The following is a 20,607-nucleotide window of genomic DNA, read 5'->3' as shown; positions in this document are numbered from 1 at the left end:
CCCAAAAGTGCACTGTCATTGATCAGTATCGACCAATTGCAGCGTGTTCTAATACACAATTACCTGGTCTTTTGTTGACAGCGACATTTAATATTAACTTTGCGTTTACATTTATATCGTTGTTAATAACCAACTAGGCTATACAACCCAAGTGTAGCATTGTTTACAGAGACTTCTTATTTATTGATAATACATTATTGATAGCCAGAATTCCAGAAGAGGGGTCATTTAGGTAAAACTTTGACCAAACACTGCGTGGCATCAAAGATAAAAGGCATGTTTAAGCCTACAGGTTTGTCTCCATCTACTGTCCGGTAGTAGACACTGCAGCAATATTCAAAAGTGTTGCCTAATCAATGTCTTTCTTTTAAATATTTAATAACATTATGAACACGCCACTCCCATGCCGCCTGATTTTTTGGTAACATGGAATGACATGGAATATTTTTGTAAACATACCCGGAAGTTAGTGTTCCCATGATCCCCTCAATAACAACAACAAAAGGGTACAAGGGTTTTGTATATCCCTTATGTTTTGTAGGCTAGTCGCGTCTACATTAATACACTGATCTGTTTGCTATCACTGTGGGTTGTCCCTGTTGCACTTCATGGGTTTGGTAATTTCATATTCACACAGTATAGAACTGTCATATAGATATCATATATTAGGCCTGTACACAACAGTTAGTTACTGACAAAGTCATCTGATTGGACAAGAGGCATTCCATCAGTGTATAGAGAACAACATCCCTGTGACTTTTCACTCTGTGTATCACTCCGCCTCAGCCAGATGTTCTGAATACTGTTAATTAACATTACAGCGGAGCGTGTGTCCACAGTGATCGAACTGTTACCTCTGAATCACACAGCTGACTTATCTCACTGGTTCAGTTAAAACCTACAGATAAATGTACATGATAAAAACAGCTGATCTGTGGTCACCTGTAGACAGAGCGCAGGAGAATGTTTGGGTTGCTTAGCAACAACAGTGCAGTTTCAGTGAAGCTGTGGAACTATTGAGTTAGTGGAGCAAAAAATAATCTGTTGTTTACTACTATTTGCCGCGTGTATAACTGTTGTATTAAAGCAATATCACACTCCAGGTTGTGATGTCGTACAGGTCGATTGCCGCAGATAATCACAGCCGTGATGACATAAAGACATATTTAATAATGGCAGAGGAGGGACTTTTTAAAATGTTGACATAAAGCAAAGACTGTTTATGTTCTATGCAGGCCTAATTGATATTCTTTTTAGCGAACGGAATGATCCGTGCAATGCAGTTGAGATCTGTCAGTGTGCGCTCAAATTGCTGAGAGTTCGCGGCTCGATGCAGCAGAGAGTGGAGGTGCAGACAGCTTCTCTCCACAATCAGACACAAAACAAGAGCAAACTGCACAGATCTGTGACTTTACGGACGTGTTTGCGTTTGAATATCATCAGTAGAATTTGCTTTGTGACTTATAAGATTTATTTCTTCCTTTAGGTCTACATCTAGGCTACTAGTTTTATCAACATTAGTTAAATCCATTGTATATTAACACTATGCACCTTCATTGGAATCGTTGTTAGAGTCCAGACACTTTGAACACTTTAAATACTACTTATAAATTTCATGCATGCACCCTGCATTCCTCTTACTTTGTGAGAATTTTTTATTTATTTATCTATTATATTATATATTTCCTTGATGGAGGAAACTGAGCTTTGGATGTTTATTGTTTTTGTTTAGATTCTTAAGGTATTTGCAAAGCTACAAAGTTGCCTGTGGCTATATTATCTGTGATGTGTTTGCATTGAGAATGTATATTCTTTTTGTTTGCATATATGCCTGTTAAAATGTATTAAGTGAAGCACCCAAAATGTAGCTCTTTGCCAACAGAAGATGCAGCAGATGCGAAGCTACCGTAGAAGTGTAAGGTCTCTTTTTAAACAGCACAAATAATTGTCATGAATTGATGAAAAAAGATTTCAAAAACACTTTACTCACTTAATTATACAGCTGAATATTATGCCTCATAATATGACCGTTTTTTGTTTTGACTCTCTCTTTTTCTCTTTCTTTTTTTTATCACATACATCCTCAGAAATGCCCCTCCTGAATGCCATGACGTGAGGAACACAGAGTCTACTGCTGAAGCTGCCATGCCACTGTTGTCAACAAGATCATGATACTTGAAAGTTGTGTAAACATGTAGGAACAGTTCTTCTTTCACTTTAAAAGATTTCTGCACAGAAAAGTCTTTTCTGGACTTCTTTGATGATGTAAATGTGACTGGACAACCTGCTCCTGCTTATTGTGCTCTTTTTAGTTCAGTCAGCTGGATTCCTTTAAATAGAGAGGGGAGGAGAAACCTGACAAGGTGATCAGGGGTCATTCAGGGAGGGAACCTGAGTGTTCAGTCAGTCACGTCAGACTCCATTTTGAGTCGACAGTGCAAAGCAGAAGGAGGGAAAAACTGCAGGCTGAGGCAGGGTGAGTGTTAATAAACATTTGTATAATTTGACTGTTAAAGTCACTTTTCTACCTGTGGACTCTAGAGGACAGAAATGTTAGAATAAACAAAGTGCGAAGTCTTGATTGGCTGAATTATTTACAGAAAACCTTCATTGACTCAGGAAATCAAGCAAAGACATAAAGGACCCTGAGCAGGTGGAGCGCTGACTGGTTTTATTCAACTGTACCGTTTGTGTGTGTTACTTCCTGTTCTCTCGTTCTTGTGTGTGACAGTCGTGTTTTTTCTTGATAAGATGAATGTTATTGTGGAGGGAGAGGAGGACAGAGCAGAGTCTGCAGTATCCAGCTGTCTGACTCTGAAGAGCGAGCAGTCCAATCATCATCCTCTAAACTTCAGTGGTGAACCTGCACCCTCAGACACAAAGTAAGAGACTGTTTTCACTGTAAACTCATCTGACAGACGATGATGCATTGAGGATGAGAACTAAATGTTTTGTTAATAGAATTATTATGATGCAGAATTATTCCTGCAGGAACAGTTTCAAACTAAGGTGGATATAGTCTGACTTTTATGTCCACAAGCTTCTGTTTTTTCTGCAGTGAATCACTTGAAACCTCCATGTCAGAATGAACACTGAGAATATATTCACATCTTTCGTCCCTCAGAGTGACTCTAAAGATTTGTAACTCTTCCCAATCTTGCATTACTCAGAATATTTTGTTGGTTTTGCTCTTTTTCAGATGAGCCATCTCAGATCAGTTCATATAATAACTGTACGACATGCGCACTGAAAACGTTTGCTCACTTTAACTGTCGGTGTTAAATGTTTGTCCTCGCTCTTTGTTTCCCGAATTATGGCTTTATGGTTTTATGACTTAAAGTCTAACTTTTATAATGTCTATGCATTTAGAGTTTCTGTTTTACAACACACGGCCTGTGCAATATTTTACAGATCTTTTAAATATTTTATTTACGTGCATTGTTTTTGTGTCTTTGATGCACCAATGTACTCTTTTGTTGGTTCGTTTAAGGTTGCTTGCACTTGTGTGTAGCACTGTTACCCAGGGTGAATTTTCTCTTTGGCACAACAAGCTTATTTTATTTTTAACTCACTACTTGTGTAAAACATGGTGAAGAAGAATAAAGCTCAAAGTTCACCTTTGTAATCCTCTCGTGGATTCAGGTGTTTTCAGGACCTTAGATGCAGAGCTGGAAGTAACTAATTACATTTACTCACGTTACTGTTATTGAGTAGTTTTTTGTGTACTTGTACTTTTTAAGTAGTTATTAAAATCTGTAATTTTACATTTACTTAAGTATGTTTCGTTTGTAGTATTGTACTTCACTACATTTTAAATCACATCTGCTACTGAGTAAAAGAAATGTCGGCCTAAATAAAAAACGAAAGGGAAAAATATCAGGCCCCGTAAACATCTGCAGTGAACGATGGGCAGGAGAACAAACAAGGAAGGAGGAAACGGACGAGTCAGACAGCAGCGGTGCAGAGCCAGCTGAAGGAGAAACGTTGAATGCTGATCCTGAGATTTCCTTCTTTGGTTCGTTTAGGGAAAGTCACAACACTTGTGCCCTTAACCTGTTTTGATGAATAGATTTGCAGTATGACTCAAGGATGGTCTACAGAATCCACAATTGATGCCACCTTCACTGGTTGTATTGTTTGAAAACGTTTTATGGGATGGTCTGAACTAAAATGACACATTATATCTCACTAAGGGTTTTAACTGTCGTGTGACGACATGTTTTATTTTGTTTTAGATTTTCCTTTAATTAAAAACAACTACTTTGAGATTATATCCTCTTGTCCTTTTTGCACTACACAGGAGAGCCCCCCTCCTGTTGTTACAGAAGTAACTAAGTAACTTTTGCATTGAGTACATTTTAAACAAGCTACTTTTACTTGAGTACTTTTTTAGACTGGTCATTTTACTTGTACTTAATTATTTTAATACTCTTTCCACCTCTGATTAAATGGCTGCTATCACTTGTCATCTGGAGGAAAGATTTGAGGGCTGTACTGTAACTCCTAGTGAACAGAGTAAACTCTTTAATCTTCTGCTGAGGTGAAGTTATGTGATGAATTTCAGTAACATCTGAAAATGCTGTTCTGTGCCGATTTAGGTTTTCTGCATATCAAACATTTCAATAACGTTTGTGACGGAGAGAATTCATTTATTCCTCTTAGTATCTGTGAAAGCTGTCAGTCACCTTGAAAAGCTAGTCTAAGAGGACAAACGTTTACTCTTCTAATTATCATCAGCAGCAGGAGAATTTAAGAATTTATCAAGGACTCGTGATAATAATGAAGACACCTTGTGTGTTGCAGATTTCAGCCCAACAGACAGAAAGCAGAGTCTGCAGTATTCAGCTGTCTGTCTCTGAAGAGCGAGCGGTCCAATCATCATCCTCCAAACTTCAGTGATGAACCTGCACCCTCAGACACAAAGTAAGAGACTGTTTTACTGTAAACTCATCTGACAGACGATGAGAACTAAATGTTTTGTTAATAGAAGTATTATTATGATGCAGAATTATTCCTGCAGGAACAGTTTCAAACTAAGGTGGATATAGTCTGACTTTTATATCCACAAACTTGTTTTTTCTGCAGTGAATCACTTGAAACCTCCATGTCAGAATGAACACTGAGAATATATTCACATCTTTCGTCCCTCAGAGTGACTCTAAAGATTTGTAACTCTTCCCAATCTTGCATTACTCAGAATATTTTGTTGGTTTTGCTCTTTTTCAGATGAGCCATCTCAGATCAGTTCATATAATAACTGTACGACATGCGCACTGAAAACGTTTGCTCACTTTAACTGTCGGTGTTAAATGTTTGTCCTCGCTCTTTGTTTCCCGAATTATGGCTTTATGGTTTTACGATTTAAAGTCTAACTTTTAAAATGTCTATGCATTTAGAGTTTCTGTTTTACAACACACGGCCTGTGCAATATTTTACAGATCTTTTAAATATTTTATTTATGTGCATTGTTTTTGTGTCTTTGCTGTACCACTGTACTCTTTCGTTGGTTCGTTTAAAGTTGTTTGCACTTGTGTGTAGCACTGTTACCCAGGGTGAATTTTCTCTTTGGCACAACAAGCTTATTTTATTTTTAACTCACTACTTGTGTAAAACATGGTGAAGAAGAATAAAGCTCAAAGTTCACCTTTGTAATTCTCTCGTGGATTCAGGTGTTATCAGGACCTTAGATGCAGAGCTGGAAGTAACTAATTACATTTACTCACGTTACTGTTATTGAGTAGTTTTTTGTGTACTTGTACTTTTTAAGTAGTTATTAAAATCTGTAATTTTACATTTACTTAAGTATGTTTAAGTATGTGTCTTTGCTGTACCACTGTACTCTTGTTGGTTACATATAGTTTAAAGTTGTTTGCACTTGTGTGTAGCACTGTTACCCAGGGTGAATTTTCTCTCTGGCACAACAAGCTTATCTTATCTTTAACTCACTACTTGTGTAAAACATGTTTTTTTTTAAGAATTTATCAAGGACTCGTGATAATAATGAAGACACCTTGTGTGTTGCAGATTTCAGCCCAACAGACAGAAAGCAGAGTCTGCAGTATCCAGCTGTCTGTCTCTGAAGAGCGAGCGGTCCAATCATCATCCTCCAAACTTCAGTGATGAACCTGCACCCTCAGACACAAAGTAAGAGACTGTTTTTACTGTAAACTCATCTGACAGACGATGAGAACTAAATGTTTTGTTGATAGAATTATGATGCAGAATTATTCCTGCAGAAACAGTTTCAAACTGAGGTGGATATAGTCTGACTTTTATATCCACAAGCTTCTGTTTTTTCTGCAGTAAAACACTTGAAACCTCCGTGTCAGAATGAACACTTCCAGAAAATAAAGAATTCATTACCATTAAAAATCTGCTGAAAATTTAATTTATTTTTCATGTGTGGTTTTCATATGAGCTGTTATGATCTACCTGGTGCCATCTTGAATCAGTTCATATAAGAACAGTGTAGTAGGCTTGGGCGGTATCCATTTTTGTAATGGATCTTGCAATACCAGGGGACAAGGCATATGATGGTATCTGAAAATAAAACAGTGCTGTAAAACTTCGGAGCAGCTGGTTGGAGGGGGATGTTGTCACACATGTATGACATGGTTACGCAATAAGTGTCTTGCTACAAAACACAAGATTATATTAAAGTTAACAAACTATATGACCTGCAAATCTCAAGGTCACACAAACAAGAAAATACCAGCTTACTTGGTCACTGATCTCTTCTCTCTCCGATAGGCTCACTGTGCGTGTAGTTTATAGGGCGCGCTTTTGCTCTAACTCTCTGTGAGAGCCAAAGTGCTTATTTGGCGACTAATTCTATCATGTTTTGTATCTGTATTAATAACGAACTACAGGCGGACCACAATGTCAGGCCTGGGCTAGAATGAGGACTCAGATGCAGAGAGTAGACCGTCAAAGCACACTTTATTAGAATTATTGACCTCTTTGACAGAGTGACAAATTAACAGGCTATGAAAATATCCATGAATCTAAGTTATCAGGGAAAAAAATAACACAGGAAGAATATCTTCCAAACAAAAACCCACTCCGTGAAGGAGGGACAAAATCACAAAAAGGAAAAGGAAAAGAACAAACGGAAAATCTCTCCGCGAGGAGGAAAACAAAAGACTATGAACAAAACTCAAAATCACTCCCAAAGGAGGAAAAACCAAACTCCGTAAGAAAACGGACCAAAATAAAACGCACTCCTCAAAATCGGAGGCTCTACAAAACACTATCAAACTTTAATAAGAACGAAAGATCGCTCCAAAAGAAGGATAGCAAAACGGCTATAAAACAGAACTAAACTAGGCACTAAACTTTGAAATGTACGAACAAAAAATCACTCGCAAGGAGGCAAAGAAAACTGGCTTACGTGGCGTGAGAATAACACGGCTGAGACACGACATGGACTGTGGCAACTGGCTGTGGTGCACGACAAGGACGAGACACTTTGGCACAAGACAAAAGGGAGAAACGGACCATAAAACACATGAGGGTAATGGGGAACAGGTGGACACGATCAGGAATCAGGGGAGACGATCAGACCGATGAGAAAGGGCAAGTGACCTGAAACGAGAGGAGAGTTAATTTTCAAAATAAAACAGGAAGTCACGAGACAAAAACCCCCCAGAACGAGACAAACCTCACCGCGGTGTGACACACAAAATGTTTAATAAGACTGCTTTTACTGCCCTCTGAGCTATCAGAGCTTCTAGACAGTGTTGATCACATGGTAATATTTTTCTACCAAATTCAACAAATCATTTTAGTCATAAAGAAATGTCTTCGCAGAGAGAAGAAGAGGAGTCATGTTTCTGTGGACGAACGGCCGTCCTGCTGTGTTGTGTGTCACGACGTCCTGAGGGATCAAGTCTCTACCAGCTGTGGACACTGGTTCTGCAGACAGTGCATTGCCTCATACTGGGACCAGTCTGGTTCATCAGGTGACTCCTCTTGTCCCCAGTGTGGAAAAAGATCCAGAACAACAGCTGGACTGCAGATCGCCAGTCAGACCAACACTTTAAAAAGTAAGACCGTGTTTAGTCTGCTGATGTCATTATGTGTGAGCCAGCGTCAAGTGGTCTATGTTGTCAGTCTTTATTGTTCTTGTTGTTAATCTCACATTTTTTTACGAAAGGTGGTCTGCAGGAGGTTTTAGATCAACATAAGGTCAGTCTGAGGAGGAGATATGAACGTGTGACTGAAGGAACTGATGAAACAGGAAGTGGAAGCCTCCTCAAAAAAATCTACACTGAGCTCTACATCACTGAGGGACAGAGTGAAGAGGTTAATGCCCATCATGAGGTTTGGCAGCTCGAGACGGCTTCCAAGATGGAGACCCTCCATGACACTCCGATCAAGTGCCACGAAATCTTTAAAGCCTTACCTGACCAACAGAGAGACATCAGAGTGGTCCTCACCAATGGCGTCGCTGGTGTTGGAAAAACCTTCTCAGTGCAGAAGTTCACTCTGGACTGGACAGAGGGCTTGGAGAACCAAGATGTCAGTCTGCTGATTCTGCTTTCCTTCAGAGAGCTGAACTTGATCAAAGACGAGCAGTACAGTCTTCTCAAGCTGCTCCGTGTTTTCCATCCATCATTACAGAAGGTCACAGCGGAGACGCTCGCCGTCTGTAAACTGTTGTTCATCTTTGACGGCCTGGATGAAAGCAGGCTTTCTTTGGACTTCACCAACAATCAGGTTATGTCTGACGTCTCACAGGAGTCATCAGTCAGCGTCCTCTTGATGAATCTCATCAAGGGGAATCTGCTTCCCAAGGCTCTCGTCTGGATAACTTCCCGACCTGCAGCAGCCAATCAGATCCCTCCTACGTGTGTTGACAGGTTAACAGAAGTACGAGGCTTCACTGACGCCCAGAAGGAGGAGTACTTCAGGAGGAGATTCAGTGATGAAGAGCTGTCCAGCAGAATCATCTCACACATGAGGACATCCAGGAGCCTCCACACGATGTGTCAAATCCCAGTCTTCTGCTGGATCACTGCTACAGTACTGGAGCACATGATGACCACAGACCAGAGAGGAGAGCTTCCCAAGACCCTGACTGACATGTACTCACACTTCCTGCTGGTTCAGACAAAGAGGAAGACGCAGAAGTATGATGAGGGACATCAGGTGAGTCCTCAGGAGCTAATGGAGGCTGACAGGGAAGTTCTTCTGAAGTTGGGGAGGCTGGCATTTGAACATCTGGAGAAAGGAAACATCATGTTCTACCAAGAAGACCTGGAGCGGTGCGGTCTGGATGTCACGGAGGCCTCAGTGTACTCAGGAGTTTGTACGAAGATCTTTAAAAGTGAGTGTGTGATCTTCCAGAAAACAGTCTACTGCTTTGTTCATCTGAGCGTTCAAGAGTTTCTGGCTGCAGTCTTCATATTCCACTTTTACACACACAACAACACACAAGTCCTGGAGGCTCTGCTAAATGCGTGCAAATGCAGGGACTCAAACCCAAAGTCATTTTTTGAGAACATTTCTATGTTTCCTGGAAAGGACGATAGCAGTCGCCCAGCCCTGGATGTCTTCTTGAGGCATGTCATGAAAGAATCCGTTCTAAGAAAGAGTGGTCACCTGGACCTGTTTGTTCGCTTCCTTCATGGCCTCTCTCTGGACTCCAACCAGAGACTCTTAGGAGGCCTGCTGGGCCGGACAGACAACAGTCCAGAAATCATCCATCGGGTCGTCCACAACCTGAAGAAGTTTCACATTGATGATATCTCTCCTGACAGAAGCATCAACTTCTTCCACTGTCTGAGGGAGATGAACGACCACTCAGTATATCAGGAGGTCCAAGAGTTCCTGAAGTCAAAGAACAGATCAGAGAAAAAACTCTCTAAGATCCACTGCTCTGCCCTGGCCTACATGCTGCAGGTGTCAGAGGAGGTTCTAGATGAGTTGGACCTGAAGAAGTACAACACATCGAAGTGGGGAAGACAGAGACTGATTCTAGCTGTGAGGAAGTGCAGAAAGGCTCGGTGAGTCCAGATCAGATTAACATTTTATCAAGGGTTGATAAGTAGTTTACTTCTTCAATTATCACAATATCAACAAAAATGTTATTTCAGTTGCAATCAGAAATATTCAACCCCCTCACCTTGAAAGACATTATTGCGATGCGCCTGGCCTTTCTCATGCCAGACATACCGCTGGTCCATGTGTCCAGAAAGTTCCAGTTTGGTGTCGTCAGTCTATAGAACTGTCTCCCACAACTCAGCAGTCTTATCCAAATTTATCCTGGCACACTCTAGTCAACCTTTAATGTTATTCTTGGTCAAGAGTGGAGTGCTTCTCGGAGTCCAGCCTTGTTTATTCAGTGCTCATCATACAGTTGAAGCACTTGTCCCGGCCTTCATCAGATCATCCTGTAGGCATTTTGCAATAACACAGGGGTTTTTCTTAGTTGTCCTGATTAAATTGCTACGGGCTATTGGTGAAATTTTGGGCTTTCTCCCACGGCTAGGCAGGTTTGCAACTGTTCCACATGTTTTAAACTTCCTTATTATGCTCCTAATGGTGTCTCTTGGAAAGTTTTATTTTTTGGAAATCTTCTTGTACCTATTGCCCTTCAGGTGCAATGAAATAATTTCCTCTCTCAGTTTTTGTGAAAGCTCCTTTGTCTTACCCATGCTTGCAACTCACGTTGCACACCTTCATGGGGTTTATCTATGCAACACAGCTAGCAGGTGCAGACCCAGGGGTGTCTCAAGTAGTGTCGCAGTAGCGATAGATTGGAAAGGGGAGGAAAAAGACAACAAAACTGTATAGAGCCGCTACAGGCTTCCTTAATGAAATAAAGCACTAAAATGATTAACTAAATCACCGCTGCCAAGCAGCTGACTCAAAACCAAAATTGTCCAGGAGACCCAGAAAACTCAAAGCTAAAGGCAAAGGCTGCCCGGGAGGCCTTTGATAACCCAAAAGGCTGGAGTCACACAAACTCTCCAGCACCCCAAATGATTCCCTGGGAAACAGACAATTGACCACAAATACACACAAAGTTCTGAGTTGGTGTTTGCAGATACACCGACAACTAGAGAAGCCACATGGAGAACCTCTCACTACCTCTGAAGGTGAGATAATGAGTCAGCACAGGGCACTGGAGACTCAGGGTATTTGAAGACTCCCCACACCTGGGCTTAATCAAAGCCAATCAGTGCCACACACACCTGATTGCAGTGAGTTGATTCTTTCACCACTCTCCCAGGGCCGAAAGGTTGAGTGCCCTCACAGCCACCAAAGACTCTGACATGGCTATATTAGCAAAACATCCTGTTGAATGTCATTGATAAATCCTTACAGTATTACAGGGGGGTTGAATATTTCTGATTGCAACGGTACATGTCTACTATATTCAAGGCTTTTGTTAATTTCTGTACTGTATGGCAGTAGTCGCTGAAATTTCCTGCTCATGCAAGTGAACCTGAAAGCAGCTGGTTGCCAGAAAAGAAAGATCATTTTTCTTGACTGTTATCATTCAAGTGTTAAAATGGTTTCTTATCAAGGTTTAAAGCGTGCAGGTATGAGAAACACAGAAATGTCAAACACAGAAAGATGTGAGCTGAACCTTCATGTAAACTGCAAATTGTTTTGTCACCAAATTCATGAAGTAACACAAAGTGTCCTCTTTCATTATAACATCATGTCATTTATGTGTCATAACAGACTTTCTAACTGTGGACTGTCGGAGACTCACTATGAAGTTATGGCCTCAGCTCTGAAGTCCAACCCCTCCCATCTGACAGAGCTGGAGCTGAGCGACAACAAACTGCAGGATTCAGGAGTGAAGCTGCTGTGTGCTGGACTGGAGACTCCAAACTGTAGACTGGAGACTCTTAAGTAAGTTTACTGACTGTAGCCTGTGGTTTTTTGTTTGTGTTCAATGATATCATATAATTTGGTTCATTAATCTTCAGGATTTGCTGATCAGAAATCAGAAGAATTGTTTTCAAAAATGTTTTGTCTTTCCAAATGCAGACCTGCCAACCTTTACGCACTTTAAGTTGCGTCGCTACGCATTTAGACATGCCACTACGCGTTACCAGTATAAAATACGCTAACAGAGCAGGATGTTGTTTGGTTGTTGTTGTTTTTTTAATCGAGAAACTATGCAGACGTGCCATTCGAGATGTAAACCTGTGACGAATGACAGTTCTGCCAATATTTTCAGTCTTCAGTGCGATATGTGAAATAATATCAAAGATTGTCACGTTCGACAGAAGGCGAGCCGCCTCGCATAACGGAGCTGGTGGTTTAGAAGTGAGAGTAACCTTGTTAACAGCGGCACCTTGTCCTACTGCTGGATAACGCTGTGGCAACACAGACGGCGAGTTTATGGAGTGTATTTAAGTGGGTCCAGGGTCTCTTTTCCTGATCTGGCTTCACTTAACCTGACAAAGGCAATCACGCTAAGCGGTCACACAACACTTCAGTCCAGGGTTTCCATGAGCGCATTCATGTAAAAGGGGCTGTTTGGAGCAAATGATCCACATCTTTTACAAACTCAGAGCAAACTATGATTTAACAAAGATATGAAGAAATTACACATAATCCAGACTAAAATCCACTCAGCTGCAGCTGCTGAATGCAGGATGGACAAATGGCAAATAAAGGCAGACTGTGTAAATGTCCAAATATAATAAGATCACTGCTCCATCATTAGAGCACAACATATTTATTATAACATTGTGATGAATTACATTGCACAGACGTATTTTTGTTGCGTTAATGACGTTAATTTCTCAGCCCAGCCGTACCAAACTATGGAGCAAATAAAACCACAATTTAAAGCAGCAGGAATGCTTACTTTCATATCTTAAGTGGAAGTGTTTTACCAGTCTCTCTCTCCCTCCTCCCTTTCACGATCAGCTCACAGAGCTCCTAAATCAAGAGACCTGATTGATCAGTAGGTGGTGTTTAGTTCAGGTTGGATGTTCAGCAAAAGTTACCATGGTGATCTAGTTTGTACCCCGGGAAGAAGTGCTTCGTAGTATACCCCCCTGTACTCTCTCAACTCTTTCATGTTGGTGTCAGAGTCTGAACCAAGTGGTTAAGTAGGAGGAGGTTTGTTTTGTTAGAAGCAAACAGACTTCAAAGTCTCAAAGTCTGGTTATAGGGGGCCTTTCTGTGTGCACTTTGCATGTTCTCTCTCCGTGCATGCATTGGTTCCCTCCAGGTACTCCAGATCCCTCCATTAGTTGAGCGCGAAAGGTTGTTTGTCTCTGTGCATCAGCCCTGTGACTGACTGGCGATCAGTCCAGGGTGTACCCCGCCTCTCGCCCAGTGACAGCTGGGATAGGCTCCAGCCCTCCTGCGATAAGCGGCGTATGGATTAATGGAAATTGAAAACCTGAACACATCTAATTGGATTATAAATGCATATTTATCTACACCATCTTTTCTTTATACAGATTGAGTCTCTGCAGTTTGACAGAGGTGAGCTGTGCTTCCCTGGCCTCAGCTCTGAAGTCCAACCCCTCCCATCTGAGAGAGCTGCAGCTGAATTTCAACAAGCTGCAGGATTCAGGAGCGAAGCTGCTGTGTGGTTATCTGGAGAGTCCACACTGTAGACTGGAGACACTGGGGTCAGTTGAATAATCATAATAAATATAATAATAACAATTTCGGCTTATTTAGTTTTTGTATTCCGCTCCACTCATTAACTAAGTTTCCAAAGTTTTTGTTCATTAATTATCAGGATTTACCTGATCACAGATCGAATTAAAATTTAACTGTTTTCAAAAATCCTTTGTCTTTCTAAGGCCATGTCTACACGTACACAGGTATTATTGAAAATTGAGTTTTTGCCTCCTTCGTTTCCAAAAAAAAATCCCGTCCAAACGAAAACGCAAAAACACAACAGAAACGCTGTCATGAGAACGCCACATCAACAGGTGGCGATATAACCCGATCATGCAAAGAAGAAGAAGAAGAATCGCAGCCAGTCAAACGTCTGAAAAAATCTATCCCGACGCCTTTGTTCCTCAATGTAGTAGACGCGTAACTGTACATATATGTGTAAACATGTAAAAAGTCCTGTTCAGCATCACTGTTTATGTCACGTCCGTCATTTTGCAAGGAATGTCGCCTCATCAGTGACGCCTCACAAAGGAGATAACGGCGCACAGCCTGGCGTCACGAGCCAAAATAATTGGCTGTGTTCGAAATGCTGTACTATGTACTACACACTACATGCTATATACTGCGATCAGCGGTAGTATGTAGTATGGAGGAGCTTTTCAAATTCATTTTGCAGTTTGCTACGCCAGGCGGAAGTTTTACAAAAGATCAATTTTCAGTGACCTAAAACAGCGTTTGTGTGGACGAAAGGCCAAAATGTCGAGAAAAGGCTACATTTTGAAAAATACCCGTGTATGTGTGGACATGGCCTGGATTGCTGAACTATTAGTAAAGTTAAATAAAGAGAAAAATTATATGTTTGAAAGTTTTTTTCACGACTCACATTGGTGTCGACCTTCTGTGACAGAGAGACAGGGTCAATATAGAAAAGAAAGCCATGAATGCAAAACTCATTAAAGGTGAAGGTAGGAGCTGTGATGACCTTCATGGTATCAGAAGCTGACACAGCTGCTGTGGTGTGCATCAAACAAGAGCTAAGAGCAACAAACAGCAGCCTGTTTGAAGATTAAAAATGACTAATCAGTCATAGTGTTTGTGATTTACAACATGATTTATTAAAGTTCAGTCAAACTTTAGAAACTCAATAATTAAATCGATTGATTAAATCACACATCAAACTCAACATGTCAAAAGGTGCAGCATCCTTAAAAAAAACAAGTATTACACCTGGTTAAAGCCACATTAAGTGATGATAATAGCATTAACTTTGAGTTAAAGTTCCATATTATTTCCTATTATTCTTCATTGCAAGTCAAACTGTTGCTTTGATTTCATGTAAGCATTGAGAAGTTATTTGAAGAAACGGACCATTAGATTTCAGCAAAAACAAATCAATAGTTTGCATCAGAAACATGTTTGTCTTAATGGAGAGGTGGAAGAGAAAAATGTGCATTGATTAGGACAAAGTCGTGTGCTGCTCATTCAAAACCTGAACACGTCCGCCTATATTATAATTGCAGTATTATCTACATCATGTATTCTTTATTCAGAATGAGGGGCTGCAGTTTGTCAGAGATCAGCTGTGCTGCTCTGGCCTCAGCTCTGAAGTCCAACCCCTCCCATCTGAGAGAGCTGCAGCTGAGTAACAACAAGCTGCAGGATTCAGGAGCGAAGCTGCTGTGTGGTTCTCTGGAGAGTCCACGCTGTAGACTGGAGACACTGAGGTCAGAAACTTCTGTGCTGAGATTAATATGATGTGAAAGTTGTAAACTGTAGACATAAGGCTGATATCATACTGAGTATCTTAATGCTAACGTCTATTTTCTTCTTCACTGGTTTAGTCCATTGACTGAAGCAGAGCTATGTTGAGTTACACATTTAAGCCTTATTATGACTAGATCTGTTCTATCAGACATTGCGAAGTATATTCACTAATAGGACATGAATCTATCTTTATTTCCTGCTTTTTTTTTGATAATGCTGATCAGTTTGGTGGGTGGGAGTTGAGGGGTGGGGGAAGAAAGGGGAGGGGAGTTTGAGATGTAAGGAGGGAATGGGCTACATCTGGCATAGGTTAAATAGTGTTTTGCATAATGTGTCTTTTTTTGGATGTATGTCGTTTTCTTTTCTTTTTTATGAAGGTACATTTAAACTATTTACTGCTTATTAAATCAAATCTAATAAAGTTATGGTAAGATTATCTGTTTTATCGTGGAACGTTCAGGGTAAATGACACTAAAAAAACGTTTTAAAGAAGAAAAAGGTTGATATCGGATTGTTACTAGAAGCCCACGTACTAGAGCAAGACGTATGCAAATCAGCTGACTACAAGGTGGTAGCACACTCTTCAACTGAACAAAAGGAGTGATAATTGTTTTTCGGTCAAACCTCAAAGTTAGTATTATCAAAAAGGGGTAGGACCAAGATGGAAGGGTTTCGTTTGTGAAAACAGCCATCAATGGTGTGAAGACTGCATTTATTTCTGTATTTGCTCCCTATACATATCATAGTTCATCTATTCCCTCCTTGTGTACAATTCTAAATTAAATGAATGGATTTAAACTTATTTGGGGGGGTTTCAATGCGGTTATTGATACAAGAATTGACGAAACTTCAAGGACTTACATTATTACGCCAAGCACTCGTGCTTTCAAGAATTTGTTATCCGACTGTGACCTCAGAGATATATGTTGTATACATAACCCCCACAAAAGGGATTATACCTTTTTTTCTGGAATGCATCTCTCTTCCTCAAGAATAGATTATATCTTATGTATTCTTTATTCAGATTGAGTGACTGCAGTTTGTCAGAGATCAGCTGTGCTGCTCTGGCCTCAGCTCTGAAGTCCAACCCCTCCCCTCTGAGAGAGCTGCAGCTGAGCTACAACAAGCTGCAGGATTCAGGAGCGAAGCTGCTGTGTGGTTTTCTGGAGAGTCCACACTGTAGATTGGAGACACTGAGGTCAGAAACCATGTTTTACTTCTGTGCTGAGATTAATATGATGTGAAAGTTGTGTTGACACTAAACTGTAGACATAAGGCTGATATTATAAGTCACACTGAGTATCTTAATGCTAAAGTCTATCTTCACTGGTTTAGTCCATTGACTGAAGCAGAGCTATGTTCAGCTACAGATTGACAACGTTAACAAGAAAAGTCTAATTCACTCTGAACATCTTAAACACTTGATTTTATCCTATAATCTCCATCAGGTTCTTTAAGATAAGCAACATAAAGAAATGCATTGAAAAAAATCTGTTTGTACTATCAGAAAATACCAAATATATTCAGTCTTTTTCCAACATTTTGATGAAACAGTTTTTTGCTTCTACTGACTGAAACGTTTAACTGAAGATTCTTTGAGTTCATATCTCCACTGTTTGTCGTTTGTTTAAAGTTCCCCCACATTTTTTTCTATAATGTTTGGCATTTTGGAAACTTTGTAAGTTTGAGTAGAATCTCAAATCATTTTCTTCGGGTTTGTATTTTTGTTCGGCTACACAACATGAGTTTGTATGGTTGGTGGTGCTTGCAAATTGAGGTGAAGTCACTGCGTCTTTATTAAAGTAGCAGCATGTTGTCATTAATATTAATGAGAGCTCTTTGTCACTTTATGTATTTCACACATTTTAACCTGCATCCTGTTGTGTTCAGGTGTTTGGAGTTTCCATTTATAAACTTTTACCTTCTTAACCCTCTTCAGCTCTGAACACATTATTATCATTGTACATTATTGAATTCAATCGTTTATTCTTTATTCAGATTGAGTGACTGCAGTTTGTCAGAGATCAGCTGTGCTGCTCTGGCCTCAGCTCTGAAGTCCAACCCCTCCCCTCTGAGAGAGCTGCAGCTGAGCAGAAACAAGCTGCAGGATTCAGGAGCGAAGCTGCTGTGTGGTTTTCTGGAGAGTCCACACTGTAGACTGGAGACTCTGAGGTCAGAAACCATTTTTTACTTCTGTGCTGAGATTAATAAGATGTGAAAGTTGTGTAAACTGCAGACATAAGGCTGATGAGGCTGAGTTTAGTCCGTTGACTGTAGCAGAGCTATGTGGACACATTTAAAACCTTCATATAACAAGAAAAATCCTACACTGTACAATTCACTGTGAACCTCTTGAACTTTGCTTGTTTTTTTTAAAGGTGCTTTATGTAACTTTCAGAAAATCCTCATTCCTAGCGACACGGTTGGCCGTTGAGTAAACTGCAGTCAACCTTCTTGTACGCGCTCGCACGGACACTTGCGTGCATGAACGAGCATCCGGGGGTTTTTGCCGAAGACACACGAAACTGAGCATGCTCAATCTCAGAACTCACCGGCTCTGTTGACTTTTCACTGACAAGTCGTGTGGTATCATGTTGACCAGCATCATGTTGTCCACAATCAACACTCTTTGTCATAATACCTCAGTTAGTATCATGTTATGTGGTGAAGTTATTTGTCAAGCTAGACTGACAACACTGACATACACACTCGGATAGTATTTTGGTTGTGATAACGTTAGCAAGCATGCTAAGGTTTGCTAACTAGCTGTAACATAACTACACTGCATGGATCTGGCATCGTGCCTCCTAACCAAACGGCACATTACTCAATTACCAGCCGGATCAGCTCCCAGGAGTCTGTGTGGGTTAGCTGATGTTATCCACTCGGCGGTGTTTTGCTACGTTGCCTAACTAGCAAATTGTCTGCGATAGCAGACAAGCTAACGGTAGCTTGTTGCCTGCTTAGCTGTAAATATATTGGCAAATAGAAAACAATCTGCAGCTATACACATTAGCTTTGTTCTGCTACATAATTTACCATTACCATTTATGTTAGCTGGCAAAGTTATTTGTCAGGCTAGATAACTGACATACACACTCAGATAGTATTTTGGTCATAACGTTAGCGAGCATGCTAAGGTAGACTAGATAAAACTTATTTTAGTTTTTTATTCTTGTGTGTTGGTGTTGTTGTTGTGGGTGCCGGTCGTTTGTTGGGATTATCCATCTCCATTTCACAGCTTGCGTTGTCTCGTGTTGCACACTGTTCTGTTGACTGTCGTGGCGTAGATTGAGTTCTCGGCAGAAGTACTCACGAACGCGTAGATACGTCACATCCTCTTGTTTCCCTAAAAACCGTCCAGAGTGCTTTACATAAAAATCAGCCCACAGGTTGTTAGGGGCAATGGAGGAAGTTGGGGAAGGTCTCAGTTTATCAGTTCCTCTACTATCCCTTCATACATTGGCAATGAAAAATATTGGATTGATGAATATATGTAAAATCTTACATATAGCCCCTTTAAACATTAAAGGGAACATTGTATTCTAAAGTCACATCATTTATTCTTTATTTAGATTGAGTCTCTGCAGTTTGTCAGAGATCAGCTGTGCTGCTCTGGCCTCAGCTCTGAAGTCTAACATCCCCCATCTGAGAGAGCTGCAGCTGGGTGACAACAGGCTGCATGATTCAGGAGTGAAGCTACTGTGTGGTTTTCTGGAGAGTCCACGCTGTAGACTGGAGACACTGAGGTCAGAAACCATTTTTACTTCTGTGCTGAGATTAATATGATGTAAAAGTTGTGTTGACACCTTGCAGACATGAGGCTATTATACTGATCAATTCCACTCTGATTACCATAATGCTAAAGTCTATTTTCTTCTTCACTGGTTTGGTCCATTGATTGTAGCAGAGCAATGTTGAGTTACACATTTAAAACCTTCATATAATAAGAAAAACCCTGATTTCATCGCAGTAAGGCTGTCACTAGAGTCCGTTTGCGCCCCAGCCATTTGGATTCCTTCCTCCGGCCGTTAGGCCACGCCCCCTCATTTACATACACCTTCCAAATGTTAAATGGAAAATGGAAAATGGAAAAAGGCTAAAGCCAAATGCTTAATGGATGCTATTTCCATTTTAATTTTCATCTATACAATTTAAGCTTCTAAGATTGAGCATTTCCATTTAAGCTTTTCATTTTAATTATCACGTTTTTCATTGCCACTCCACATTTTCAAATTATAATTTTACATTTTAAATTATCTTTTTTCATTTTCCTTTTTATTTTTAAGTTTAATTATTCCTTGTAGTGTAGTAAAATAATAATTTTTTTAATTTGATCTCTTTTAATTTTGTATTTGGACTTTTAATATTAATTGTGACCCAAGATATCCTCCATATCTAACGACTCAAAAGTTTAAACTGAAGATGCTTTGAGTTAATGGACCTTAAGACCTATTCTGACCTATTTGGCATCTAGGGAACTTAAGTATTTTAAGTTGACTCTTCAGTTTTTTCCTGCTGGTTTTTACTGTATTTAATGTTTATTGTGTTTGGCAGCACAGCATGAGTTTGTATAGATGCAGCCACTGGTGCTTCTTGTGTTACACCGCAGGATAATTGTATTCTAAAGTCACATCATTTATTCTTTATTCAGATTGAGTTGGTGCAGTTTGTCAGAGACCAGCTGTGCTTCTCTGGCCTCAGCACTGAAGTCCAACCCTTCCCATCTGAGAGAGCTCGATCTGAACTACAACGAGCTGCAGGATTCAGGAGTGAAGCTGCTGTCGGATCTTGTGGAGAGTCCACACTGTAGCCTGGAGACTCTGAGGTCAGTCCGAGTTGGTTTCCAGGGACGTTGGAACTATTTTCTGGGAGGGGGTGCTGTGTAAAATGCACAAACATGGTGCTATTTGAGAGCAAAATGAATAGCCTAGATGTATGAAGAACTTTGTGCACAACTGAAATCAACTGACAAATAGCCTAAATTGCACACACTTTTGCTCCCCTGTCAACTGTTGCTGTCAAGCACATCTCATACTCGACAAGTACTCTATTATGCACTATGCCCTCTGCCTGCATTGACCAAAATGAGCTGTGATGTGTGCACACGGTTTATGTTACTCAAATGCAGTACTGCAGTTTTCACATGTTGGCAAAAATACTTTCACTCCCATTAAAGGCATATTAAAATATGAAAAACAAATGTAGGCAACAAACTGTAAACAGCCTAGAGAG

The 20,607-nt window shown here is 40.4% G+C and overlaps 1 protein-coding gene across 1 annotated transcript; it reads left to right on the top strand.

Moving 5' to 3' along the window:
- The first annotated feature begins 2,751 nt into the window (after positions 1-2,751).
- On the top strand, positions 2,752-20,261 carry LOC138611762 (NACHT, LRR and PYD domains-containing protein 12-like). Its single transcript, XM_069684996.1, has 13 exons — positions 2,752-2,882; positions 4,804-4,923; positions 6,025-6,144; positions 7,810-8,024; positions 8,156-9,459; positions 9,526-10,007; positions 11,695-11,868; positions 13,440-13,613; positions 15,159-15,332; positions 16,397-16,570; positions 17,371-17,544; positions 18,948-19,121; positions 20,027-20,261. Exons 1-13 carry the CDS (start codon positions 2,752-2,754, stop codon positions 20,259-20,261), a joined length of 3,651 nt encoding a protein of 1,216 aa, XP_069541097.1.
- The last annotated feature ends 346 nt before the right edge of the window (positions 20,262-20,607 follow it).

Source organism: Semicossyphus pulcher, unplaced genomic scaffold (genome assembly GCF_022749685.1).
Source record: "Semicossyphus pulcher isolate SPU_LCO1_2020_fin unplaced genomic scaffold, fSemPul1.0.p SCAF_11, whole genome shotgun sequence".
NCBI classification, from domain to species: domain Eukaryota; kingdom Metazoa; phylum Chordata; class Actinopteri; order Labriformes; family Labridae; genus Semicossyphus; species Semicossyphus pulcher.
Note: the sequence above shows the minus strand (reverse complement) of the source record. Positions and strands in the feature narration are given on the sequence as shown.

Excerpts from the sequence above, each read along its gene's own strand:
- LOC138611762 (XM_069684996.1), top strand. The coding sequence starts at position 2,752 with ATGAATGTTATTGTGGAGGGAGAGGAGGACAGAGCAGAGTCTGCAGTA. Across the intron at positions 15,333-16,396 it reads TGTAGACTGGAGACACTGAG|ATTGAGTGACTGCAGTTTGT; the intron begins GTCAGAAACTTC and ends TTCTTTATTCAG. Across the intron at positions 19,122-20,026 it reads TGTAGACTGGAGACACTGAG|ATTGAGTTGGTGCAGTTTGT; the intron begins GTCAGAAACCAT and ends TTCTTTATTCAG.